Source organism: Theropithecus gelada, chromosome 11 (assembly GCF_003255815.1).
Source record: "Theropithecus gelada isolate Dixy chromosome 11, Tgel_1.0, whole genome shotgun sequence".
NCBI classification, from domain to species: Eukaryota; Metazoa; Chordata; class Mammalia; order Primates; family Cercopithecidae; genus Theropithecus; species Theropithecus gelada.
Window position 1 is genome coordinate 9,243,556 of NC_037679.1, and position 27,695 is coordinate 9,271,250.

A 27,695-nucleotide genomic window follows, 5' to 3' on the forward strand; every position below is an offset into this window, starting at 1 on the left:
TTCCTCACCCTGTCCCCCTCACTCCCTTTGCCCCCTTCCTTCTGTCCAAATTCCCTTGACCTCTGGCTATTTTTCCTTCCTTTTCTCTGCTCCTTCTTTGGAGATTTGGCAGTAAGGGGTTGCGACGATGCCCCCCACAAGCCCAAAGCTACAAGGATGGGATCTAAGTGGTCAAGGCTGCGTGTTGGCTGACATATGTGCACGTGTATATGTGTCACATGTAGGTGGGGAGCAGGGATAAAAGCAGGTTAGTGCTTGCCATGTGGGTCAGGCCCCCGGGATACGTGGACATCTGTTGGTGGGGGGTGTGGTTGTGAATGGTGTGCTGTGACTCTGGTCGGTATGTGTGTCTGTCTCCATATGGGCTAAGTGCTTGAATTAGTCAAGTGTGACTCCGAGTGTGTGTGTGTGTGTGTACGAGCGTGTGTGCCACCAGAGGAAGCAGCAGCAAGAGGCAAGTGCATCGATCCGAAGGAGACAGCGCGGGGAGGGGGACGCTAGGGGCAGACACCCTCCCTCCTGCGCGCACACACGCGCGCGCGCACACACACCACACACCGAGTCACACACACAAGCCATAGGGCCTCGCAGGCAGGGAGACGGCTCCGGGACTGGAGAGAGGCAGCTCCGCCGAAAGCTGCCGCGAGGAGGGGCGAGGCTGTGCGGGGAGTCCTGGCTCCCGCTCCCCGGTCCGGAGCCCCGCGTGCACACCGGCCCAGAGACAGCCTCGCAGACACTCGTAGGCGCGCACGCGCACCCTCTTCCCTCCCCCTCCCCTCCCCCTCCCCTCCCGCCGCCTCTCGGCCGGACGATGGATCCCTGCAGATCCCAGGGCTGAGAGCACCGCGCACCGCGCCGAGCCCGGGCGGACCGAGCCGAGGCGAGCGAGAGAGCGAGCTAGCGCGCGCGGGCGGGCGGACAGATCGGAGCCGAGCGGGGCCGGGCGGGCCGCTCCCTGCAGGGCTCTGCGCGGCGCGCCGCGGCGGCCCCGGGCTCCGGCCCCGGGCCATGAGCTCCTCCGCGACTCGGCGCTGAGCCCGCGACCGGTCCAGCGCCCCAGGACCCGCCGCCGGCTGCCGGCTTCCCGAAGCCCCCTCAGGTGGGTTTCTGATCCCCCTGCCTTTGGCTGCGGGGCTCCTCAGCACCCCGAAGCCAGGACTCTCCTCCCTCTGGATTTCCCTTGCTGCTGGGGCGGCTCGGTGGCTGGGGAGGGGGGCGGGGGCCGAGCAGGGGATCTGACTGCGACGAGAAGCTGGACTGGGAGGGGGGGTGCGTCCGGGGCGGGGACAGCTCGCTGTCATAGGGAACCGCGCCCCCCCTCCATACATCCACCTCGGGCAGCCCGCCACCCCCCACTCCCAACATACACACACACAGCCTGCTCTTATTTCAGAACTGGAGACACCCGCAGGTGAGGACTCAGGCTGGGCCCCTCCCCAGAGGTAGCCACCTCCCTGGGGGTTTTTTGGCCCCAGTTTAGCTCTTAGGACCACAGCCCCGTCCTGTGAATACCCATGAGCAGGAGAGGAGCTCCTTACCCCGGGGTCAGCCCATCTGGGCCAGTTTTCATCTCCAGGATGGGGTGGACATTCTTGTCCCAGAGTGACCCCACATCTGGAGGGAACTCCTGCGCCTGCCTATGGGTGCATCAGGACTTCCCCCTCAATCTTGGATGACTGTATCTGGGGTCTCCCCGGGCCTGGGAAGCTTCTCTGGGAGAGCATTTTCTTGGCCTGACCTGACCCCTGTTCCTGTGTATTTGGAGGAACCCTGGATGTGTCCCTTGGTCGGCCACCTCTGGGCTTGCAAAGCAGGGAAGTCTTCTGCCTGAGGAGTGGTGACCTCTGGAGATGAGGATTCTGGATGGGCACATGTGGAGGGGCCCCATGTGTACTTCCATCCCAGGACAATGACAGACTGTCCCTCTCCCCTCCCCCAGAATCCCCTCAACAAGGATGGAACTGAAGGCCGAGGAGGAGGAGGTGGGTGGCGTCCAGCCGGTGAGCATCCAGGCCTTCGCCAGCAGCTCCACGCTGCACGGCCTGGCCCACATCTTCTCCTACGAGCGGCTGTCTCTGAAGCGGGCATTGTGGGCCCTGTGCTTCCTGGGCTCGCTGGCTGTGCTGCTGTGTGTGTGCACGGAGCGTGTGCAGTACTACTTCCACTACCACCATGTCACCAAGCTCGACGAGGTGGCTGCCTCTCAGCTTACTTTCCCTGCTGTCACGCTGTGCAACCTCAACGAGTTCCGCTTTAGCCAAGTCTCCAAGAATGACCTGTATCATGCCGGGGAGCTTCTGGCCCTGCTCAACAACAGGTGGGTGGCTCCCACCCTCCCTCAGCTCTGCTCCTGGAGTTGTGTGAGTTCCAGTCAGGGTGTCTGCCTCCCTAACCCACCATAGAGGCCAGCCATGCCTGCCCTTCAACCCACCCCCACCCCAAAACCTGCCACTCACAGCAGAGGAGTTAGGGTGCTGCTGAGCACCCAATTAAGGACATCCAGCCTCTGATCCCAGCATAGTCCAGAACAGCTTGACCCCTACCCAGCCTGAGATATGAGACATTGTCACCCTCTCTGGAGTGAGCTTTACCCTTATTCTGGCCACTCTGTCTTGACCTTCTCGTCAGCTGGGGGATGGGCACAGACCATCTTTGAAGGGTAGAGACTATAGTATAAAAGCCACAGCCCCTGCCTTGTCTCTCTGCCCACCTTATCCATGCTTCCTCTCACCCATATACTGGGATGCCCTGCCACTGCGCAGCCACTACAGATCCTTCTGTCATTTCAGACCCATGTGGTAGATCCTCTGCATGCCCAGCTCTCCTTCCTTGCCTATACCTGGGCCTGATCCCCAGGGCTGGAGGCTGCCCCCATCACCCAAGTTGGGTGTGGGACACTGATGGCTGTACTGACCCGTGTGCCACTCACCCCCGGGCCCCAGGTATGAGATACCAGACACACAGATGGCAGACGAAAAGCAGCTGGAGATATTGCAGGACAAAGCCAACTTCCGCAGCTTCAAACCCAAACCCTTCAACATGCGTGAGTTCTATGACCGAGCTGGGCACGACATTCGAGACATGCTGCTGTCCTGCCACTTCCGGGGAGAGGTCTGCAGCGCTGAAGACTTCAAGGTGGTGAGTCCCCTGGTGTGGGGTGTGAGTCAGCCTGGCCCACAGAGGAGGAGGAGGAGACAAGGAGCAGGCTGGGCCTCTCCAGGTGCTTGCTACTCTGGGAGAGGAAGTTGTGTGTCCTGGGGTTTGCTTCTGGTAGAAGGGGAGTTTGTTCAGCATAGGGACACATTTACACTCACTGAGGGCCTGAGCCTCAGCCTTGCAGCCATGATGGCCGGAAAGAGAGCCTACAGTGCACAACACACACATATATACACAAACGTGGCCTGACATAGCCACAAACCCACCAAGCTTACCTTCTAGGCCACAGGTGTCAGAGCTGAGCAGAGAGGTGGGTAAGCTATAGCCTTGTTACTTGTAGTGAGCTCCAGGACCATCAATTGGGAGCTTGAAAGGAATGCAGGACTTTGCCACCCCACTTCCCAGACCTACTGAACCAGAATCTGCATCTAATGAGATCCTCAGGTGATTGGAGTGTACACTAAAGTTTGAGAAGCACCGTGAAGGACAAGTAAGGGAAACCTTCTCTTAAATAGCCTGACAGTAACTCCCTCTGTGCCATCTGCACCCCATACATAGACACATACACTGGTTAGGTTCCCTGCTTACCAGGAAGAGCCACAGAGCCAGGGTCTGAGGAAAGGAAGGCCATCAGGACACCCAGTCATGGCTGCCCTGGAGGCTTCCTTTGCATCTTAAAATGGAGATACCCCACAGATGTGGCTGCCTCAGGCCAGCACCTCAGGGAGGGCATAGGGAAACTGATTTTGGCATCTGATGTGCTGGGCGACCCTGGGCAAGTCACACAGATTCCTGAGGGTTAAGACCTGGACCCGGATGGCAAAGAGACCAGAGGCTCTGGAGCCATGTAGTAACAATAACACCAAATGAATGGACAATGTTCATAACTCTTTCACGTGCTTTCTAGGCTCCCCTCAATTGCCTTGATACATAATCACATTAGCTCTATTTTACAAATGCATGAACTGAGACACAGAAAGGCAGAATGATTTACCCAAGCTCACACAGTTAGTGACAGGTGACAGGTTCAGGATTAGAACTCATGTCTCCTTAAGCTGAAAATGTCCTTTACTCTTTTAATTAATATTATGGACCCTGGAGTTATTGTGTCCACTTCACATTCTTTTCCAGGACCCTTTTCTCTCCATGCCTACTCAGCTCTCAGATCCTCTCCCTTTTTCCTGCCCATTTTCTCCCTGTTTGCTTGCTTCCTCCTGCAGTATGGGAACATGAACTGTATTTGTGCAGAAAGGATGGCACCATGGTCACGTTTAGTGTTTCTTGCTGTGCAAGACTTCCCAATCTCTTTAAGCCTTGCTCTGCAGACCAGTTTCATGGGCCTTTGTCAATCCTGCTGGACAAAGTTTACCTGATCGCACTCTTTACTGAGCCAAGCTGATGGGGAGCTTAGCCAAGATGCAAGAACCACTTCCTTCCCTCTCTTACTTCTTCATAGCAGGAGAGTCTTGGATTCCCCAGAGCTCGAGACCAGAGGGTTCCCAGTCTCACAAGTGATGCTCCCAAGAGTAATAGGACTGTAGGTGAAGGTGGAAGCAAAAGTCAGAGCCCCCTCTCTCCAACACACCCAACATACAAGCAGGAGGGACCGCTGAGAAAGATGGAGAAAATGTATTTGTTTGAGTGGTTTGTAGTGTTGAATGAGGGAGGGAAGTGCTTGGCTCAATCTGAGGAGGTGCTAAGATATAAATCTGGGCACAGTTAGTCCATAGAAAGTGTTCAGTTGAGGCTCCATCTGTCCATCATGTCCAGAAAGATTCCAAATGGTGATGCTAAGATAACGTTTGGTCAATAATGGAGATGTTGAGATGTGATTGGTCCATGCCGTCTGAGGGGACCATTCTAAGTAGTCAGATGGAGATGTGATTGGCTCACAAAGTTCTGGAGCAGTCTGAGTTGTTCCTCTTACTCTGGGGAAGAGACACACAGGCTAGCACCCTGCAGCCCCAGCTGTGCCCCTTCTTGCTTCTGGGTTGTCAGGGAAGACCAGGTTTTTGCTGTTTTGCAGCCCGTATCAAAGACCTGACCCTGAATTTTGCTGGACCCGAAACTCTCACCCCTCCCTCTGCTCTCTTTAGTTGATTTCATTGCCAGCCCCTCTCCATGTCAAGAGCTCTGCCCATAGGGATGTTCCCACACAGATGGGCGTCTGGCCGGAGTCCATGTCTGACACCTCCCCACTGGAGAAGGGCCTGGCAGGCTCTCTCCTCCAGCTCCCCAGTCCTAAGGGCTCCCACACTCCTTGCCTGATGCTCCACCCTCTCCCTTCTCTCCTCAGTCTTGTGATTAACATCCTTGACATTCTCTGCTAGGCTCAGAGGTGTGTTGGGAGTGTGTCTCCAGCCCTGGACAGATGTAGCACTGACAGAAAACAGTTGTCTATAGGGTCAGGGTCTAAGGGAAACCATCTTGGCATCTTCTGCAGCCTTCAGAGCAGAGGTTCTTCACTGAGGAAAGGAGGTAGTGACGGAAGAGAGGCTTTGTGGTTAGGGCTTTGTTTGCTCTTTCAGTGGCTCAGGAAGAAGCTGCTGGGGCCCATCCAACAGGATTGCTGTGGGGATACAACCCCCCACTGTCCAAGACCTTGCTCAACACGTTTGCAAAATATAGTGTGTGGGAGCACATGTGGACTCTTTTGTAGATTTCTAAGGGCAACCCTCATCTCAACAATAAGAACCCTGTTTCTAAAGGCTGGTTGGGGGAGGCATAAGAAGACAATTCAGGGAGGCTGCTCTGGTCACTCAAAGACCCCAGCTCCCCTGATGAGGATCTGCAGTAACAGGCATATCTCCAGATGTGCTCCTGGATCCAGCTCAACCCCAGGGAGTAGTTGGTGGTCACAGAGCATTTGGCCAGGGTCCATCCCCCAGGTGTGGCTGAGTCAGCTTGGGAGGGTGGGGGTGAATATGGGGAGCCTGAGCTGAATCTGGGAGGGACTGGTTTGGAAATCTTTCAGGATTGAAGAGACAGAAGGGCAGGGCAGGGAGTATCCCCACAGCAACCTGGCTGGGAAGGTCTCAATAGCTGCCTCCTGAGCAACCATAGTGACCCAACTACAAGGCCCCCTCTTCCCGGCCACCTCCTTTTCTTCCTGGTAGGGTGCTTTGTTGCCAAGGCAACGGGGTCTGCGGCTCCTCTCTCCTGCCCCACCTTGAGGCCAGTCAGGCCAAGGCAGGGCAGGGGTTCCATGGAGGGGGGCTGGGGTGCAGCTGTCTGCTGGTGTCTGGGTGGGGGCCAGGGGAGTGAGCACAGTCGCAGCTGGTGCCAGCCTCCAGCTGCACCTTATCTGTCCCTGGCAGTGGGAGCAGCTGATGTGGCCGGAATGCTGAGCAGCAGCAAGGGGAGGGGGCTGGCAGATGGTCACCCAGTCTGCCCTATGCCACCCCCTCCTCCGCTGAGACCTAGACCCTTTGCCTAGGGGAGAGAGAAGCAGGAATTCATTTCTGGGGCCTGAAAGAGAAGGAAGAGGAGGGCAGAGAGTGGAAATGCTGGGGTGGGCATGTGGTGTGGCTCATAATCTCTCTCAGGAGGGTGAAACTGGGGGACAAGAATGCCTGGGAGGGGTCCACAAGAGTACTTCTCAGGACCCTGGATTGGAGACCAGAATCTCCCAGGGAAGAGGTGGGGTGAATGAGCACAGAAGCCTCCCCCGCAACCCACTGCAAGGTTCCGAAGGGGCCTGGGCGTCCCCTGGAGCACCTAGGGAAGTAAGATCCTGCAATGAGAGGTGGCTGTGGGTGGCTGATCCTGGGACCCAAAGTGGGGAGAGAGAGGTCATCTAAAAGCAGGAGAGCCAGGGATGGCAGCGCCTGGCAAGAGCCAGGACTAGCACGGAGCTTCTTCATCTCCAGGTTTCACCCCTCATCCCCACACCCCATGCTGCCCCATAGAAGCTCAGACCAGAAGTCCCTTGGAAGGGCCTGACCTTACTGCCAGGGTCTGCACCCTCCAGCTAGGCAGGGAGTGGAGGGGCCGCTGAGGGGAGAAGCTGCCCAGACTGCTGTGCAGAGAGGGGAAGAGGAGTCTTGGGCAGCCCCACCCAGAGGCCTGGTGGTCTTCAGGGGTGGGAAGGGGGAACATGCACAGATTGCAGAAGGATAGAAGAGGCTGACCTGGAGACAGTAACTTTGGAGGAGGGGTTCATGGGCTTCATGAACTTTGGGGGAAGGGTTCCTGCCCTAGGTGTTCATGGCTACTGCCTCCTACCTTATCCTTCTCATCTGTTCCTCCCTCCCAGAAAGTGCCTAATCTGAACACAGGCAGGTGGAGAGAGGAGACGGGAGCAGAGCCCATTGCAGTTGCAGGAATCCAGTGGGTGGGCCCTGGGTTGGGGTCTCAGATGGCTCCTTTTCCCTCTGTCTCAGACACAGATACACACAAACATCCTTCAGGTAGCCCAGTTTTCTCCCTCACCTCTTCCCCTTCTCCCCAGACCCCAGCCATTTCTGACTCCACCCCTCTCTCAGACTGGCTATCAGCTGAGAGCTACTCTAAGCTAATTGATCTCTGGGCTGCTGGCTAAAGTAATAGGGAATTCAGTAACTAAGTGCCTCTGGGGGCCAAGCCTGGAAGTGGAGGGCTGGTCTCGTGCCTTTGTCACTGCCCAGCCAGTGGAGAACTGGGGTGGCCACTGCATGCCCAGTGTGTCCTGGAGACAGAGGGGGAGGCCCACAGAGAAGCTTGGAATGTTCTGCTGTGGGTGGAGGTTGCTTCTGAGTGTGCTTCGGTTTTGTGGAAAGTAATTTCAAATCTCAGGGGATGGCAAGGGAGACAGAATATTCAGAATGAGAAGCTGGGATTAGGGGAGTGTTAAGCTCCACTGGATTCATTCCCATAGCAGACAGTGCCACTTCCGTGTGCCAGGTCCTGCACTGGGGCAGTGAAGTGCAGCATGGGAGGTTCAGGGCTGAGAGCCATGGGGGTGGTACTAAAGGAGGCCAGGTGGGGTGGGCTTCAGAACAAGGGGGAACATGCTGGGGATGAGCAGACTCTCAACATCCAAGGGGAGTCCTCTCAATCTCCCCAGCCAAACTCAGCCTCTCGGAGAACGCCAGGTTCGTAGAATGTGTTGGTGTCTCCCCAGCTAACTAAATCAACCGGCCAATTCTCTCCGGCAAGGGCCATTCTTCTGAGCCTTGGCCAGCCCCTGCCCACCCCCACCCCCAAGCTTTCCCTCACTTCTATGTTTGAGGTGGCCAATCTAGAAGCCTCTACCTTCTGACCTATGACGTCCCAGTCAGGACCCTTGGGTGCACATTCTGGGAGGCAAAGCTGGAAGGAGACAGCAAGAATGAGAAGGGGTGCCTAGCTGGGTGGAGGATGGGACTGGGCATTAGGGCTCCTGGTCTCTATTTTGGGCAAAGTTCCACCTGGCCCCACTTCTTAGCTTCTAAGCCCAATCTCCTTTAAGGAGGTTGTAAGAGTATTCTCTATCGAGGGGCAGCCCTTCCTCTGGGACTCTCTGACCAAGTGCACACTGCCCCATGTGTAATGGATGTGCAGCGCCAGCCTACCTGGACACAGGAATTGGACATCTTCCTCACAGAATATTTAAAAATGAGCATGAAGCTGCTGTGTATTCACCTTAAAGGGAAGTTCCCTTAAGGAACTGTCAGGACAGACACTCTGCCACCCCAGGCTCTCCAAGGCCACTCTCCAGGGAGAGACAGGGCCAGTTGTGATCTTTCTGAGATCCCATGAGTTCTTGGATAGAAAATGCTTTCCCACCCTTCTGCATGCCCTCTGTGTGACTGACAGTCCTGTGGGCCCAGGAGGTTGGGCTGTGCAGCTTAGTGCTTTGTGTCTCTAGTTGGTATCACACCAGTATGCCAGGCTGAGAACATCCCTGGGGGTGAGACTGCTGCAGTGGCCTTGGCCCTGGACAGCAGCTGTCTCAGACTTCCTCACAACACCCTCATCACATGTGCGCCCCAAGCGTGCAAGCACACATGTGCACCTCTGTGTGTGTCTGGGGTAGAGTGTGGATGTAGAGTGTGAAGCGGAAGCATGTGGAGGTATATGGGGGCCCATGCAGCTTGGTGTGTGTGGCTGTGGGAGAAAGCTTTTGTGCAGGCAAACCTCTGGTTGCATGCAGAGCACATACCAGCAAAATTAATCATCTCTTTCAGTTGTGCTTTGCAATTTACAGATTCCCTTTACTTTAGCTCATGTGAGCTTCATAATTCTTGTAGGTAGGAAATTGTTAACATCTTCATTGGAAAGATGAGAAAAATGAGGCTCAGAGGAGTTGTGTGACTTGCCTGAGGTCACACAGCTGGGAAATGACAGAGTGGGACCCTGACTTCAGATCTTCTGAGTCCAGGTTCTTTGTGTATGACTGTAGGAGCAGGAACGTGTTTAGAAGAGGGTGCTCTGTTGAGAAACAGTGTGGGGAGGCAGGAAGGGCAAGAAAGGGTGCAGAGAAGAGACCTTAGGAATCCTGTTCCCAAGTTGAGTAGGCCTAGTTTTTTGATGCTTCTGTCTTTTCATTGCACCATCAGGCCAAGCGCCTATCTTAGGTGAACCCACCACTGGCTTTCCCCAGGGTCACACCAGGGCAGCCAGGACCTCCCTGAGGAACTCACATACCAGGGCAGCTTAGTATTGCATTGCGTACATGCTCAACATCCTTAAATGGGCGTGCAGTGCTGCCTGGCAACCCCACTGCGTTTTCCTGGTCAACTTGCTCTCCCTGATGACTACTGCAAACTTCTCCACTCTTCTCAGTCACCCTTCCTAGCTCCTGTCACCCTCAGCAGATGACCTTGCCTCTCACTTACTTCACTGAGAAAATAGAAGCCTCAGACAAGATCTTGTCCTTCTTCTGGGTACCAAGCCCTAGAAGGGAACATTCATCTTATCTAGGATAAAGTCTCAACCTAGAATTTTCATCTTATTCCCTTCTGCCTTTTTAAGATCTTTCTCTTGCTAATTCTGTCTCTCCCTGCTCTACAGTTGGTCGCTCCTTCTCAAGTGGAACCCCATTGACAATGAAACATGCTGAAGATGCTCCTGTCTTAAAATACATAGCTGTAACGACAGCTAACATATACTGAGCACTTGCTATGTATTGGTCTTTGTGCTAAGATAAAAACTAAAACATATGTGTCTCTCAACTCCACAGCACCTGCCAGCTCCTATAGTGTCTCTGCTTCCCTTTACAAAGTTCCTAAAAGTGATGTGTTTATTTCACTGTTTTCATTTCCTCATCTCTAACTCACTTTCTGATCCAGGCTGCTTTCTTCCCCTGTCATTGCCATTCCTCCTAAATGGTTCTAGCTAAAGCCAGTGGTCACCTTCATGTTGCCAAATCCAGCAAATTTTTTTTTTTTTTTTTTTTTTTTTTTTTTTTTTTTTTTTTTTTGAGACGGAGTCTCGCTCTGTAGCCCAGGCTAGAGTGCAGTGGCCGGATCTCAGCTCACTGCAAGCTCCGCCTCCCGGGTTCAAGCCATTCTCCGGCCTCAGCCTCCCGAGTAGCTGGGACTACAGGTGCCCGCCACCTCGCCCGGCTAGTTTTTTGTATTTCTTAGTAGAGACGGGGTTTCACCGTGTTAGCCAGGATGGTCGATCTCCTGACCTCATGATCCACCCGTCTCGGCCTCCCAAAGTGCTGGGATTACAGGCTTGAGCCACCGCGCCCGGCCCAAATATTTTTTCTTTAATTCTTGATCTCTCAATAGCATTCAAAATAGTTGCCCACCACCTCTTTTTTTTTTTTGAGGCGGAGTTTTGCTCTTGTTGCTCAGGCTGGAGTGCAGTGGCACCATCTCGGCTCACTGCAACCTCCGTCTCCTGGGTTCAAGCAATTCTCCTGCCTCAGCTGCCTGAGTAGCTGGGATTACAGGCACGTGCCACCATGCGTGGCTTTTTTTTTTTTTTTTTTTTTTTTTTTGTATTTTTAGTAGAGACAGGGTTTCTTCATGTTGGTCAGGCTGGTCTCAAACTCCCGACCTCAGGTGATCCGCCTGCCTTGGCCTCCCAAAGTGCTGGGATTACAGGTGTGAGCCACTGCGCCTGGCCCCCACCACCTCTTTTTTGAACTACTCCCTTTCCTGACGATCATACTCTCTTTGTTTTCCTTCTCTGTCTACCCACTCCTCTGTCTCTTTGCCAGTTCATTTTCTTCTGCTTGGCCATTTAGTGTCATCACTACTCAAGGCTCAGTCCCAAGCTTTAATCTTCTTTTAAATCATAAGAGTACAATGCACCGTATTGTAGCTTGAAGAATTTTTACACTGGTATGTCTTACAGTGTAGTATTTTGCATATTACACTGGTATGTATTTACATTGGTGTAAAACATTTCCAGTAGCCCAGAAAGTTCCTTCAGGCTGTTTCCTAGTCAATGCTACCCCACAAGAGTTAACCACTGTTCTATCAGTATAGACTAATTTCACTCGTTCTGGAACTTCCTGGAGTATATGTATCCTCCGTACGGTGTATACTCTTTTGTGTCTGTTTGTTCTGTTTTGTTTTGCTTGTGATTATGTCTGTGAGATTTAGCCATGTTGTTGTGTGTGGCAGTGGTTGGTTCTTTTTTGATGCTATATAGTATCTCATTATATGAATATGCCACAATTGATCCATTCTACTGATGCTAGACATTTGGGTTGTTACTAGTTTTTGGCTCTTATCTATAAAGCTACTATGAACATTCTTGTTCATGTTTTTTAGTTGACATATACACTAATTTCTCCTGGGCATATGACTAGCTATGGAGCTATGGTTAAGTCATAGGGTATGATTCTGTTTAGCTTTAGTGGATACTGCCAAATCAGACCTTTTTTCTATTTTTTTTTTAACTTTATATTCTATTCTTGGGCAGTCTCATCTTCACTCATGACTTCAATTACCATCTACACACTGACAACTGCCAAATTTATGTCTCAGCCCAGCTCTCTCCTCTTAGCATCAGCTCCAGTCGCCAATTTTCCACTTAACGTCTGTACTTGGATGTCCCTAAGACTCCTCAAAACCAGCATGTGCAAAACCAAAGTCATCATCTTACCTCCCAAACTAGTTCTTTACCTGTGCGCCTGATCTAGTGAGCCACCCCACTGTTCACCCCATCATGCAAACCAGAAATCATCCCTGACACTCCATCTCCCTCACCTGCCTTGACAGGATCTGCCAATTTTGCCTCATAAACATCTCCACTCTACCCCTGTTCCAGGCCGTCCCACCACTGCATGTCTCACTGGGCCACTGCAATGGCTCCTCAACAGGCCTCCCAGCAGTCCCTCTGTATCCTTCACTCTGCAGCCATAGTTGTCTTTTCAAATCAAAGCTCTGATCACGTGAACTCCTTCCATGGGGAGTCTTTAATTATCCCTGAGCCAGAATCCTCACTGTGGCCTTTAAGACCCTGAGTGACCTGGGTTCTCCCTGCCTTCACCCACCTCCCCAGCTACGCTTGCCCCTTCTCATCTCTGTCCTTCAGGGCCCTTGCACACACTCTGTTCTCTCTCTGGAATATCCTCCCTCCTCCACAGGGGCACGTGCACACGCACACACACACACCATTACCTAATTACTCCTCTTTATTTATTTTTTATTTTATTTTATTTGTATTTATTTTTTTGAGACAGAATCTCCTTCTGTCACCTGGGCTGGAGTGCAGTGGTGCAATCTTAGCTCATTGCAACTTCCACGTCCTTGGTTCAAGCAAGTCTCGTGCCTCAGCCTCCTAAGTAGCTGAGATGACAGTCTTGTGTCACCATGCCTGGCTAATTTTGTATTTTTAGTAGATATGGGGTTTTGCCATGGTGGCCAGGCTGGTCTTGAACTCCTGGCCTCAAGTGATCCACCCACCTCGGCCTTCCAAAGTGCTGGGATTACAGGTGTAAGCCACTGCGCCCAGCCTCCTCTCTATTCTTTAGACTGTAATTCAAACATCATTTCCTCAGAGAAAGCTTCCTTGATTCCCCAGTCTGGGTCAAGTCCCTCTGCCATTCACTCTGATAGAGCTATATTTTTTTTTATAGCACTTACCATGGTTTGTAATTAGATATTTATTTTTTTCATTTTTGAATTAATGTCTGTCTCCCCTCTTCGACAGTAAGCTCCTTGAGGGCAGGTCCGTGATGTGTTCTCCACTGTGGCAATGAGTAAATGAAAGAATGAAGAAGCAAGGGATTTGGAGACAGATGACCTCATTCCAGCCTCCAGCCCACTTCTTGCTCTCCCTGAGACTTGAATAGGCTGGTGTGGCTCAGTTTTCTCACTTGTCAGATGGGAATGAAGTTACTCATACCTGCTTATTTCACTGGGTTGTATAAGGATCCCATGAGATAACAATTGAAAACCATGGGCCGAGCGTGGTGGTTCACACCTGCAATCCCAGCACTTTGGGAGGCTGAGGCGGGTGGATCACCTGAGGTCAGGAGTTCGAGACCAGCCTCAACATGGAGAAACCCTGTCTCTACTAAAAATACAAAATTAGCCGGGTGTGGTAGTGTATACCTGTAATCCCAGCTACTTGGGAGGCTGAGACAGGAGAATTGCTTGAAACTGGGAGGCAGAGGTTGCGGTGAGCCGAGATCACCGCACCGTTGCACTCCAGCCTGAGCAACAAAGAGTGAAAAACTCTGTCAACAAAACAAAACAAAACAAAACAAAAAACACCATGGAGCATTACACAGATGTAAGGGGTGGCTGGAATGAAGAAAGAGATACAGAAAAAGTCAGAAACCACTCAGCACACACTGCTGAAGAGAAGGTCTGGATGGGGAGGGCTGCATGTTTGGACAGAGGGTTCAGAACTGAGTGCAGCTCTGTGTGTGTGTCTGCTTGGGCACCTCTCCAGGGGCCCTCTGTGTATGCCCTTTGACATTTTCCTCATCCTCCAATTACTTGAACAAGATGAAGATGAGAAAGAATGTTAGAAGAATAAGCATTTGTTTGAACAAGCATACAGGTGATGGAGGAGACAGGACGTGCAGTGGGGGGGTGTGTAAGTGTGTTGGGGTGCATGTGTGTGTTGGGGTGTATGTGTTGGGGTTTGTGTGTGTTGGGGTGTGTGTGTCGCCCCACACCAGGGCTGTGTGTCTGTGTGGTAATGTGCAAGTGTGCAGTGTGGTCTTGGTTGCTGTAAGGGAAGAGGTATTCAGTTGCACCCAACTTACTGTCCTTTGGCGCTGTCTGTGTATGCACACTCTTCTCTTTGCTGGGGCTCCCAAGCTGGAAGCTCTCACTGCCTTTGCTGCTTCCTTCTGGAAATCAACCTACTTCCCCTTCCAAAATATCTGAAGGAGAGGGACAGTGCCCTCTAGTGGGAATGCATGGGCAGCTGCAGCTTCCTCAGCCCAAGCCTCAGCCCACTCCATTCGTCTGGAAGTCCTCTCTGAAGCACTTCCTGGGGAATGCAAAGGAGGAGGCCCCTACCCTCTGAGAGCTCAAGATCTGGCAGGCAGGAAAAAGATGCACACAGGAGAGGACACACAGGTTCATGCAGGAGAAGCCTGAGGACAGCAGCTCAAGGTTGGGGGGTGGTCTCTCCTCATCTGTGCAATGACTTGTCTCTGGTTGCCCAGGGTGTTCCTGGCTTTCCTTGCTTCCTGTTCCCGCACATGGTCTCTTGGTCCTGCTCTTTTACTCTTGGTCATTACTCATAGCTGTAGGGCCTTGAGCAGAACTGGACCCTTCAGTCTATTCCCTGGGTGGGCACTCACGCGCTCTGTGGAGTTGGGGGAGGCTTCTTGGAGGAGGTAACATGTGAGTAGGGTCTTGAAAAATGAGTAGGAATTCTCCAGATGGAGTCCAGGGAAGGCACAGGACTGTGGATGAGCCTTGTGTGTCTGGGGATGGGTGGTGGCGGCTGGATGCTGGCCTGAGGTGGAGGGTACATTGCTTTCAGCTTTGTGGGGCCACAAGAGATGCCTAAATTTTCACAGGAGGCAGTGGGAAGTGAGAGAAGATCTTTACTTTTTTGAGACAGAGCCTTGCTCTGTCACCCAGGCTGGAGTGCAGTGGCACGATCTCGGCTCACTGCAATCTCCACCTCCCGGGTTCAAGCGATTCTTGTGCCTCAGCCTCCCAAGCAGCTGGAACTACAGGCATATGCCACCACGCCTGGCTAGAGAAAAGGTCTTTAAGCAGAAGAATGGTCAGAGTCACAAAACATGGACTAAAGGTGGGGAGAAACCGCAGGGAGGCAGGGAGACCAGTTGAGAGGCTGTTGTTTAGGCAAAAGAGCAGGGCAGTGGCAGAAAGAGGAGGGCAGTGGCTGTTGTTTAGCCCAATCTGAGGGCAGGGGCAGAAGGATGGAGGGGGCGAGAGGTCAAGACTCCAATTCTGGGGCCTCTTTGTCCCTGGCAGCAAAGCTGAGGCCAAAAGTTCCACATCACTCAGTTCTGCTAGAACCTGGCACTCTGCCTCCCATCCCCAACACACTCTAGGGTCTCTGCAAATGGAGAAGGGAAGATGGTGGGAGCAGGGAGGGAGAAGAGAGGAGGAGGAGGGGGAACACAGCCTGGGACTAGGGGATGCTTAAGGAATGGGGAGGCCCAAGCAGACCCACCTAGCCCCAGTCTAGCCCTACTGCTCCTCCTCTGGCCCTGCAGAGAAAGAGTTAATCTGCTACACCTCCCTCCCCAACCTTCCCCTCCTCCCCTCAGGTCACCTTCTTGGCCCTGGAGACTTGGCTGGTGGCTCAAGTTCCTCAACCAGTGTCCCTGAGTAATCAGAGCACATAGAGGGACCAGGGGCCTGGGGGCAGGGAATGGTAAATTAGGGGCAGGGGAGCCTCAGAGACTGAGGCCGGGAGTCTGCAAGGCTGAGGGTTTGGCGGGAACCCCAAGTTGGTTCCCAATACTGTCTACCTGACCCAGGTCCCCCTGCCCCACCCCCAGCACTGATCTCAATTTCTTCCATCCACCAGAGAATTCCTCAAACTCCTAAACTGTTGAGGGGTGCAGGGGGCAAGCTGAAAGGGGTAGTGGTGATCTGCCAGGAAGCTTTCCCACTGCAGGAGACAGGGTCCCTCCCCTTAGTGCCGGGAACTGGTCAGAAATGAGTCTGTGGTCAGTGAGAGACTGCTGCTAATGGAACCTGGGCTGGCCCACAAGCCACAGGAGGGTAGGAGAGAGGAAAGGAACCAAAATACAGCTCAGCATAGGGGGTGGGACTAGGGCTGGTAATGCTGTCCTGAAGTAGAGCTGGGGCCAGGGAGGGAGGGGAAGAGAAACAGGGTTGGGGACTGGAATTGGAGGTCTGAGAGAGTGCCTGGTGGTGGGGCACGGAGGGGTTAAGGTATCCCAGAGGAATAACTGGATGAAGGGAGAATAAGGGAGAGGACCCAGAATTGGGATGCGGGCACTGAGGGACATGATGAGGAACAGACTGGAGGATGACAGAGAGCATGAGTATGTGTTATGTGTGTCCTGGGGGGTGGGGACTGTTGTCACTGCGATCATCATGGCAGTGGGCGCAAAGGATGGTGCCGGGTCCCTCCTCACCGGCAGGGGTGGGTTCCAGGAGTCCCAGCCCTAGGCTTTTCCACGGTTTCCACTCTGTCCTAAACCCTCTCTGTGCTGCTGGAGCGGGTGACAGGAAAGGGGCTCCAGCCCCCTGCTCTCCATCAGCCTCCCTTTCCCACTGCCATCAATTATTCATCAGCCCAGACACCCGCCCTCCCTGGCAGGGCAGGCTGGTCCTCCTCCCATGCCCCGCCCCAGCCACACTGCCACAGAGGCCCTGGTGAGGAAGGACAGCCAGCCAGGCTGTGGATACCTGACTGACAAGCTGGGTGGCTAGCTCTGCCGGACTCTGCCTGGGGTCACATCGCCTTCCCCTCTGGCACCTTCCCCCTTCCTCCTGCCAATCCCTGGCACCAGGAAGCCCCTGGAGAAAATGCCCATTCGGATCTTCTGCTCTGTGTCATTCTCCTCTGGAGAGGAGGCCCCAGGGCCCTTGGGAGATATTTGGGGTCCCCACCACCATCAGCAGCAGCAGGACATCTCAGAATCAGAAGAGGAGGAAGAAGAGAAGGAAAAGGAGGCAGTGAGGAAGGAGACCAGCAAGAGGCATTCACCCATGGACTTGGTGGCCTTTGCCAACAGCTGCACCCTCCACGGCACCAACCACATTTTTGTGGAGGGGGGTCCAGGACCAAGGCAGGCGCTGTGGGCGGTGGCCTTTGTCCTGGCACTGGGTGCCTTCCTGTGCCAGGTAGGGGACCGCGTTGCTTATTACCTCAGCTACCCACACGTGACCCTGCTAAACGAAGTGGCCACCACGGAGCTGGCCTTCCCGGCGGTCACCCTCTGCAACACTAATGCCGTGCGGCTGTCCCAGCTCAGCTACCCTGACTTGCTTTATCTGGCCCCCATGCTGGGACTGGATGAAAGTGATGACCCTGGGGTGCCCCTTGCTCCACCGGGCCCTGAGGCCTTCTCTGGGGAGCCCTTTAACCTGTACCGCTTCTACAATCGCTCCTGCCACCGGCTGGAGGACATGCTGCTCTATTGCTCCTACCAAGGGGGGCCCTGTGGCCCTCACAACTTCTCAGTGGTGAGTGGGGCCCCATGCCTGCCACAGTACCCCAAGAGTGTCTGCCATGGCTCTCCCTGACTGTCACCTCCTGGGGTTGGGGCTGGGGCTGGGGCTGATGACTGTGCTGCCCTCTCCTCACCTGGCTGACCCAGGCCAGAGCTTACCCAGGAGTCCAGGGCCTGAAGCTAGGCTGATATTCCCAGGTCCATACCAGCACTGCTTTTCCCGTTAGAATCTTGAAACACATCTGTCTTAGTTGGTGTTTCCTCCCTACATGTCCTCCAGTCTCACCTGCCCTTCCCAAGACCTCCTCATGGTCCAGCAGGGCCTGGGACCTTGCTCCATCTGTGAGGTCAACCTTTGATCTGTTGGTGGACACCAATGCCTGGCCAGTTGCTCACTATTTTGACTAGCACCCGTGGACTGAAGCTGGGGTGGGTGCTGCCTGGTTTCTGGTGGTACAAGAGAAGGGAGTGAGAGGGAGACAGTAAAGGGGTGGGGACATCCCCCACCACCCCCACCTCACCATGCTGCTTGTCAGCAGCTCCCACAGCAGGGACTTCAATGCGTCTTTGCTTGGTCTTCCTGTGCCCTCCTACGGGTGCCCCACCCCCACCAGCTCTGTGTGTGTGTGTGTGTGTGTGTGTGTGTGTGTGTGTGTGTCTGTCTGAGGGTAAATAACAGGTCTTTAAGTCATATCCCTCTCCCCAGCTTTAAGTGGCCAGCGACCCTCTTCCTAGGGGAAGCTGTCACTGGGAACTGTCCTCCTGCTTGGCCCCCCACCCAGGGGTCTAGGGCCTTCCCTGCTGGAGGGCCACCTGGCACCCCACTGTCTCTCCTAAGTTCATCTTCCAGGTCTGTCTGGCCTGACTGCTCTCCTGCTCCACCAGCTCCAGGTACCAGGCCTTCCCTGCCCCACACACCCATCCCTCAGTCTTCCACCCCCTCCCTAGTGTAGGGGCAGGGGGTGTCATCATTCCAGTGCATCATGGGATGACTGCAGGCATACAGGGGCCTGGGGGTTTGGACCACTGGGCCTCAGGGAGGCCAGGAGCCATAGGAACGTGGCTTCCTCTGGGCCTGAGGGTAGAGCAGACACTTCTCACCCAGGCCCACCAGGTGGCAGCAGCAATCCACTGTACAGCAGCCCAGTCCTCTGAGCCAGCGCAAGGCAGGGCTGCTAGCCGGCCTCAGACACCTGTAATCCCATACAGCTCTGGATGGAGTGTAGGCATGAGCGTATGTCCAGCCTGGAGCCTGTGGCTGGGTGCCGCAAGACCTGGTCGTGGGGCTGGGGATTAGGAGCCCTTGGAGTTCTCTCTTTGCCTCATCCCTAGACCTCACCCACAAAGTGGGGAGAGCAGTATGTTTCCTTTTCTGGAGGGCAATGGAGGAGGCTGTTCTAGGAAGGGGGAAGGGGACAAAGACCCTATTCCCTAGTAACCTACTGCCATTGCGGCTTCAGTCTGGCCTGAAACTCTTTTGTCTGTCCCCTGCTCTGGGCTGTGTTGACTCACCTTATGACCTGTTTTGTGGACTTTGTCACCATCCAGCAGTAGTAAAAGCACGGCCACCCCAACTTGGGGACATTCAAGGAGGCTGTGGGGAAAAGGCCAAGAATAACTGGTTTACTTTTCTCTTTGCAGCTTTTTAATCAGCACTGTGACCAGGGCTGCACTGGGGCATGGAGCGGGGAGAAGACTGGGGAGACAGCCCCCAGGGCTGAGATATCTCCTGAGGCCCTCCTAGTTTTGCAAAAGCATTAACACACGCACCATGCCCTGGGGGCTCAGTCCCAAGTGCTGGGAGAAGAGGTGCTGGTGCTTGGTTGAGCGTGGTCCTTGGCATGGCAACTGGGTCTACTTTCAGGTTCTGCTGATAATAGAATAATGATAGACCCAAGGGGCTAGGGGCTGAAGGAAACCAAAAAACTGAGTTTGGCTGGGCACGGTGGCTCACGCCTATAATCCCAACACTTTGGAAGGCTGAGGCAGGCGGATCACCTGAGGTCAGGAGTTTGAGACCAGCCTGGCCAACATGGTGAAACCCCGTCTCTACTAAAAATACAAAAATTAGCCAGGTGTGATGTTGTGCGCTTGTAATCCCAGCTACTCGAGAGGCTGAGGTGGAGGTTGCAGTGAGCCGAGATTGCACCATTGCACTCCAGCCTGGGCAACAGAGTAAGACTCCATCTCAAAAAACAAAAAAAAACTAAGTTTGGGTCTTGGGGAAAGCAGAATTTCAGATTCCCAGAGTGAAATCTAGGAGAAGAGAAGGTATGTCTCAGAGGCCTCAGGAGCTTGGGCCTGAGGAAAGGGTCCCAAGGAGGGGCCAGGGATCTGGCTATGTTGGGATCCTGGTGATGAAAATGCATATGTCAGGTTCCTGGCAGGAAAAAGACAGCTACCTGATGATTTAGTTGAAGACTTTAACAAAGGGACTGCTGACAGATCTGTGGGCAGGGTTAAGAAAACCAGTGAGAGGGGCTGAGGCAGCGAGCAGTACTATGAAATCGTTATCACTTCTAGGCCGAAGAAGCACAAAAGAAGACAGTGCTGTGTAGGGAGCCCTGACCGGATTTGTAATCATGGAGAGCGTAAGCCACTACTAGAGCTACAGAGGGGCGAGGGCTGGAGAAGGATTCATACCCCAATCTTTCCTCCTGCCTTCTGATCCATTACCAATACCTCCCAACTGTGAAACCCAACTAGAAGCCCATGCAGGTGGCAAAGGAGCTCAGGCTATGCACCCTACCAGGAACAGTTTTCCAGGGCACACAGAGGGCAAGGAAGGGCGGGAAACAGGTGGGAGAGGGGAGCAAATGGAGAACAGGCTGCACAGGAGGAACCGCTCCCAAAGGGTGTTGAGATTCCAACAGCTGGGGTGACTAGGAACAGCCCTTGGTGAGTAGAGGGTGCTGGCAGGACTCAGGCTCTCCACTCTGCCCCCGCCAGGTCTTCACACGCTATGGAAAGTGCTACACGTTCAACTCAGGCCGAGATGGGCGGCCGCGGCTGAAGACCATGAAGGGTGGGACAGGCAATGGGCTGGAAATCATGCTGGACATCCAGCAGGACGAGTACCTGCCTGTGTGGGGGGAGACTGGTATGTCACCCGCTTCAGGGGCCCCTCTGCATGGCTCTAGGCCCCAGCCTCTGCCAGGGGATTCCTGGGCTTCTCTGTGAGACCCGGGCAGGGCCCGGGCTTTCCCCTCTCCCCCCAGCATCTCACCATCTCCATTGCTGACTCTACCTGACTTCCACACTCACATCTCTCTGGCTCCCCCTTCCTGGCTCAGTTACTCTCCAAGGTAACCAGCCCTCCTTTTCCATCAGCGCCACCACCACTCTATAAATAACTCCCTCTCTTCTCAGGCTGCCTGCCTGTCTGGTCTCGGGGGGCCTTGGGGCAGAGAGAGATGGGGGAAAAGGGAGAAAGGGAGGGGGAGAAATGGAGAGCATCTGAAACAGTGACACTCTGGGAGAAAGTATTTGAAACACCAAGATGCAGCGCAGAAGCCAGGTAAGAAAAGAAGTGTATAGGATGCAGGGGTCGTCAGAGCAGCTCAGAGCTGGTAAACCCAGAAGGAGGCTGGGGGATGGGCTAGGACCCTATAGACCTCCGCCACCCCAGTCCCAGTGTATGCTATGCTTATTCCCAGGAGAGGTAGGATGCCCCCAGGTCTGAGGGGGGTTAGGGAGTCAGGAGTCCTCCCAACTCACACACCCCTCATTCCCCTAGATGAGACGTCCTTCGAAGCAGGCATCAAAGTGCAGATCCATAGTCAGGATGAACCTCCTTTCATCGACCAGCTGGGCTTTGGTGTGGCCCCAGGCTTCCAGACCTTTGTGGCCTGCCAGGAGCAGCGGGTGAGAGGGCCATGGGAGGCTGGTCCTGGGGTGGGGTGTTGAGGGGTCCAGATGGAGTGGTGGGCAATCAAGCATGGGAAGGACAGGTGAGTGAGGACCTGGGTGGTAGTCTGGCTAGTCCGAAGCATGAGTGATCGAATGGACAAGAATGCTCTGTAAACTCTGAGACCTTCAGAGGCTACAGAGAGAGAGGGGGGCAGAACTCCAGAGATCTATATCTTGTCAGAGGAGTCCATCAAGCTGATTTGGGGAGAAGTCCCTGCACTCCCCCAGCTCCCCGGCTTTCCCAGCAGCTCATCTACCTGCCCCCGCCCTGGGGCACCTGCAAAGCTGTTACCATGGACTCGGATTTGGATTTCTTCGACTCCTACAGCATCACCGCCTGCCGCATCGACTGTGAGACGCGCTACCTGGTGGAGAACTGCAACTGCCGCATGGTGCACATGCCAGGTCAGGCCCAGGGCTCCAAGCATACTCCTGGGGTCCCTGGGCCTTTACTGCCCCTCACTAGCTCCCCATCCGTATCAATCTCCCAACCCCAGTTCTAGCCCACCCCATCCCACACCCATCTGGCTCTTGTCTCTCTGACCTCAGTTCCTGCCTGCACCTCTAGGGATGGGTGGGAAGGGTCTAGAAGGTATAGACTGGGAGTGAGTCACTTCTAGGGCAGCGTGGGGGCCCACCAGTCCTCCCCTCCCATCCTCTCCCAGCTTACACCTTCTAGGCCTTTGGTAATACCACCATCACCAGACCCCTTGAATCCCCATCCTGCATCATTGTCTTTTCTCCTCTGTAGGGGATGCCCCATACTGTACTCCAGAGCAGTACAAGGAGTGTGCAGATCCTGCTCTGGGTGAGCGCCCCTGGCCTGGGGCAGTCTGGGGGAGGGAAAAGGTGCTGCCAGCCATGTGCACAGGAGTTTCAGGTCAAGCTCCCAGAAGTCTCACATAACTCCTGGACTGGGCTGCACCCTCTCTTGTGTCTGATACTAAAGCTGAGAATGGTCAGGCATGGTGGCTCACACCTGTAATCCCAGCACTCTGGGAGGCCGAGGTGGGCAAATGGCTTGAGCCCAGGAGTTCGAGACCAGCCTGGGTAACATGGTGAAACCCTGACTCTATGAAAAATACAAAACAAAAATTATGTGGGCATGGTGGCATGTGCCTCTAGTCCCAGCTACTCCGGAGGCTGAGGTGGGAGAATTGCTTGAACCTGGGAGATGAGGTTGCAGTGAGCCAAGATTGTACCACTGCACTCCAGCCTGGGTGACAGAGCAAGACCCTGTCTCAAATTAATAATAATAATAATCGGCCAGGCGCGGTGGCTCACGCTTGTAATCCCAGCACTTTGGGAGGCCGAGGTGGGTGGATCACGAGGTCAGGAGATCGAGACCATCCTGGCTAACACCGTGAAACCCCGTCTCTACTAAAAATACAAAAAAATTAGCCGGGCGTGGTGGCGGGCGCCTGTAGTCCCAGCTATTCAGGAGGCTGAGGCAGGAGAATGGCGTGAACCTGGGAGGCAGAGCTTGCAGTGAGCCGAGATTGCGCCACTGCACTCCAGCCTGGGCGACAGCGAGACTCCGCCTCAAAAATAATAATAATAATAAATAAAGTTGAGAAAAGCATCTTCAGAGGACCCTATGAAAAATGAACAGAGGTCACCTGGGAATGACCTTCATCTTCTTTCATCAGCCCCTCAGCTGGTTGACCCTGGAGATATAAGAGTAAGAAATATCCATGGTGAGGCTTGGTGAGAATTAGCTCAAGGTGGACACAGCTGTGAGGGGGCAGCTGGGGTTCTCCTCACTCTTCTGTTCTCTCCATCTACATCGTTGGTTCAGTGGCCTGCAGGGTTCAGCAGGTAAAGTCCTCAAACATGCCTCAGGCTGGATGGTGAGGTAGGATGTTGGCAGAGTTTGGCATCCAGGCAGGTCATGGAAAAAGAAAGGGGCCCAGGGTTTCTCTGGGCAGAGCTAGGATGTGCATGTGGGAAGGTGCTGGCAGAAGGGCACCACTCAACTGGGACCTCTCACCTGGCTGAGTGCAGACTTCCTGGTGGAGAAGGACCAGGAGTACTGCGTGTGTGAAATGCCTTGCAACCTGACCCGCTATGGCAAGGAGCTGTCCATGGTCAAGATCCCCAGCAAAGCCTCAGCCAAGTACCTGGCCAAGAAGTTCAACAAATCTGAGCAATACATAGGGTAAGGGCTCTGACTGGGTACAGCAAGGCCCTTGGGTTGGGACTGTGAAATGGATGAGTGGGGTTTGATGGGGGCGGGGGCTGGCAGGCAGGGGGAAGTTGAGATAACACGGGGAAGGTCCAAAAGGCAAGCAAAGAGTCTAGGGTGGGTATGCAGGGAAGATCAAGCCAGAATAAGCAGGAAAGCACCCCTTTCTCTTCCCTCTTCATCCTCATTGTTGTAACAGTAGTCACTTTATACTTAATACATACTGCATATGGTACAGAACATTTCTCCCTATATGCCGTCTCATTTAATCCTAAAAGGCAGGTATCTCCATCAGCGTCTCATTTTATGGATATGGAAACAGATTCAGAGAGGCTGCCTTGCTAAGGTCACCTGGTTAGTAAGAGACAGAGATATGACTTGAACCTAGGTCTCCTCCCCCAACCCCTGTGCAGGGAGAACATCCTGGTGCTGGACATTTTCTTTGAAGTCCTCAACTATGAGACCATTGAACAGAAGAAGGCCTATGAGATTGCAGGGCTCCTGGGTGAGCTGCTGATGGCACCTGTCCCCTTCCCATGCCATGGGCATGGCATGGCTCCCTATCATCCAAAAGCAGGGTGCTCACTTCTGTCCCATGAGGGTCCTCCACCCCAGAGGCCCTTCCCCAAACCCTGTTGTCTTGGTAAGTGGTGAGGGAAGGGAACTGAGCCTTCTCTTAGGGCAAAGTGGAAAAGAGAAAAGACAGGCCTGTGGTCATGAGGGAGGGGTAGGCATGGAAGTGGAGACTATTTTATACGCTCCTAAAATCGGCCCAGAAATTAAGAGTTTTGTGGTATTTTGTAAACGATTATTTTTCTTGAAAAGCACCTGCTCGTTTTAGAAAGGTAGAAAAACGCAGAAAAGCATAGAGAAGAAAATAAAACTTCCACCCGAATCTGGCTTTGCGATCCTTCTGTGCGAAGGCTGCCAATCTCTTTGAGAATACAACTTGCCTGCCCCAGTCCCAGTAAACCCTGCTGCCCCCACGGCGTCCTGACCCCACTGACCCCCCTGGCCCCTGCCCCCGCAGGTGACATCGGGGGCCAGATGGGGCTGTTCATCGGCGCCAGCATCCTCACGGTGCTGGAGCTCTTTGACTACGCCTACGAGGTAAGCGGGGGCGGGGCCCGGCGCAGGGCCACGTGGGGGCGGGGTCCAGCCCGCCCACCTGCCCCGTCCCGGTCCTAGGTCATTAAGCACAAGCTGTGCCGACGAGGAAAGTGCCAGAAGGAGGCCAAAAGGAGCAGTGCGGACAAGGGCGTGGCCCTCAGCCTGGACGACGTCAAAAGACACGTGAGGGAGCGAGCGAGGGCGCCCTCTAGCCCGCCCCTGCCTCCACCACCCCAGGAACCCCTGTCAACCCCTGCCCACCCGCCTCTGCCACCACCTTCTCTCCTTTGTCTCCTGAATGCCCCAGCACTACCGGAAGCCCTTCCGAGGGATAACCCATCCCTGTCCTGTGCCCTTCCCCTAGAACCCGTGCGAGAGCCTCCGGGGCCACCCTGCCGGGATGACATACGCTGCCAACATCCTACCTCACCATCCGGCCCGAGGCACGTTCGAGGACTTTACCTGCTGAGCCCCGCAGGCCGCTGAACCAAAGGCCTAGATGGGGAGGACTAGGAGAGCGAGGGGGCCCCCAGCTGCCTCCTCACATCTGCCCTGGGGACTCCCCACACTCCGGGGCAGATCTTTCCTCTTGTCTGTGGTAAGGAAGGAGTCTTGACCATAGAGTCCTCTCCCTGCCTCTATCCCATTCTTTTTACGTTTAACAAAACTAATCTAAGAAAGAACTAAAAAGGGAGAACGGGGTAAGGGACCTCAGGCTGCCCCTCTCTCCATGCTGCCTCCCCTAGCTCCCAGCCTGAATTCTGTCTTGTCTAGCTGTCTGTCATCTGAGTGTCCACCTACATTCTGCTGCCACCAGTCACCAAAGGCCCTTCCCAGTGAGGGGTGGAAGGGATCCCTGGGGTCTGGAATTTGGCCCCAAACCAGAGAATGTACCTTAAGGGGGAGGGCTAGTGTGGGGGAGGGAGGCTTCCCCAGCCTTAAGAGACCCTCTCAGCCCAGTGACTGTCCCCAAACCCAAGTCTCCTGGCAGGAACTAAAACCTCTGCCCCACTCTTTCACACCATGTGGAATCTCGTGGGGGTCGGGGATCCCCTTAAGAAGTGGTAATGGGGTCAAGATGCGGCCCTGGTGCTGTAGGCGACATCCTGATACCTATAAGTTCACCCCCACCCCACAGCTGCTGGAGAGAAATCCCAAGAGGCAGCCCTCCCTCACCATCCCACAAAAGACCTGGCTGGTTAACATCCAGCTCAGGGAGAAGGGCACTGGTGCCTAACCTCACTAGTCCCTCTCCCGGAGGCCCTTGTAGAGGGCCACGTCCATAAATTTTCTTATGGAACTCTCCCACATCCTCTTCTCCAACTTCATTTGCTTCTCTCAACAACCTCATCTGCACTTTCTATTTCTATATGATACAGACTCTATATTGCTATATCTCTGTATATACTTTCCCCAGCCCTGTCTGTCTTCACCCCATCCCCTCTTGTCTCTGAGAACCATTCTCCCACCCCAAGTTCCACCTTCTATGTTTCTGCCCCTTCCCTGGTCTCTGAATGCCTTCGCCTGTATAAAGAGTTGGACTCTCTCCCCTGGTGTCTGTACTGTGTACACACATCCCTCTGAGAAGCACAAGGAGACGACACGCGCATTGTAACCTTTGCACTGTCTCAGTGGCGACAAAGGAAGCTGTGAATCACAAGCTCTGCCTCTTTCTGGCCTCACCCTCTCCCCCAACCCGGGCACCCTCGACCCTCCCTGCAGCCTTAACATTCTCTTCCCCTGCTCCTCCTATCCCATTGCCCTTTACCCAGCTGACAGTAGCATCCCCAGGGAAGGGGTTGTTGTAGAGATAGCCCCCACCCAGGGGATGGAGGTCTGCCCTGGACACTAAGCCAAGTGTGTCAGAGACAGAAGGGAGCTGGGGATTGGTGACTCCTAAAGCTGGGGCAGTGGGATGCTAACAGGCAGAAGCTGAGGTCCTCAGTCAGTGGCCTTTCCTCCTTCTGGGTGCCCAGCCCCCTTTCCTCACCTGATACCCAAGCCCGCCACTTTTATTTTCTGGTGAGGTGGGTTTGGTAGGAAAGAGAGGCCTAGAGGAGGAGTTGAAAGCTCTGCTGTTGTCCCTCCCTATCTTAATGAGAGACAAGTGAGGTGGAGGGCCTGCCCCCTCCCTCCACCAGACACTCCTTCCAGGCCTAAGCCCCAACCCCTCTCCAGGCCTTCCTTCCCCAGCTGTGTCTTGGTCTTCAATCCCAGAACAGGACCTGTGAGCAGGTCACCTGTGCATTGGCCTGGAGCTGGAGAGTAAGGCTATAGGATCTTTGGAATCTCTTGGTTCCTGGGAGTTCCTCAGAGATCATACCTCCCCAGAGGGAAGCAGGAATGAGGCCAAAAAGTGTGCATTGGATAGGGGAACAGCAGGCAGGGCTTTGGGTGACGCATGCCTCTGGTCTAATAAACTGGGTTTCAACCATCTCCTCTTCAGTGTTGTTCACTTATTTGAAAACATATTTAGGTATTCTCACTAAGTGCCTAGAGCTGAGCTTGGTTTGGGGCCAAACAATTAGGGGATGAGTAAGGAGAAGGTTTGAGTAGGGAGACTGTGGTCCTCCTGGGATGGGACGGCTGACCATCGTATCAGGAATAGTTTGAACCACTGGGCAGGGAAAGAGGGAGGAGTCAAAGGCAACAAAGGTCCAAAACAGAATCCCCATCACAAACAATGCTTTAGAGAGAGAGCAGAGTCAAAATTCAAGATAAACTGGAACTTATTATAAAATCTGGAAGCAGGCTGGCACGGTAGCTCACGCCTGTAATCCCAACACTTTGGGAGGCTGAGATGGGCGGATCACTTGAGGCCAG

At 54.1% G+C, this 27,695-nt stretch overlaps 1 protein-coding gene and 1 pseudogene across 5 annotated transcripts; both read left to right on the forward strand.

Moving 5' to 3' along the window:
• Positions 1-639: 639 nt before the first annotated feature.
• Positions 640-27,317, forward strand: ASIC1 (acid sensing ion channel subunit 1). 4 transcript variants are annotated; one of them, XM_025403666.1, is made up of 13 exons: positions 640-1,099; positions 1,940-2,317; positions 2,943-3,138; positions 20,375-20,467; positions 20,618-20,768; positions 21,405-21,532; positions 21,826-21,982; positions 22,329-22,385; positions 23,582-23,735; positions 24,176-24,405; positions 24,793-24,872; positions 24,951-25,055; positions 25,237-27,308. In XM_025403666.1, the coding sequence occupies exons 2-13, from the start codon at positions 1,956-1,958 to the stop codon at positions 25,339-25,341; spliced, it is 1,818 nt and encodes a 605-aa protein (XP_025259451.1). In that variant the 5' UTR covers positions 640-1,099; positions 1,940-1,955; the 3' UTR covers positions 25,342-27,308. The 4 variants fall into 4 exon arrangements, with proteins under 4 accessions (XP_025259451.1, XP_025259452.1, XP_025259455.1 ...); XM_025403667.1 differs by lacking the exon at positions 20,375-20,467 and having other exon boundaries at positions 25,237-27,317; XM_025403670.1 differs by lacking the exon at positions 20,375-20,467 and having other exon boundaries at positions 24,176-24,267; positions 25,237-27,317.
• Positions 25,584-27,308, forward strand: LOC112635498 (annotated as a pseudogene). Its single transcript, XR_003121922.1, has one exon. The product of XR_003121922.1 is annotated as an uncharacterized LOC112635498 (transcript).
• Positions 27,318-27,695: the final 378 nt, after the last annotated feature.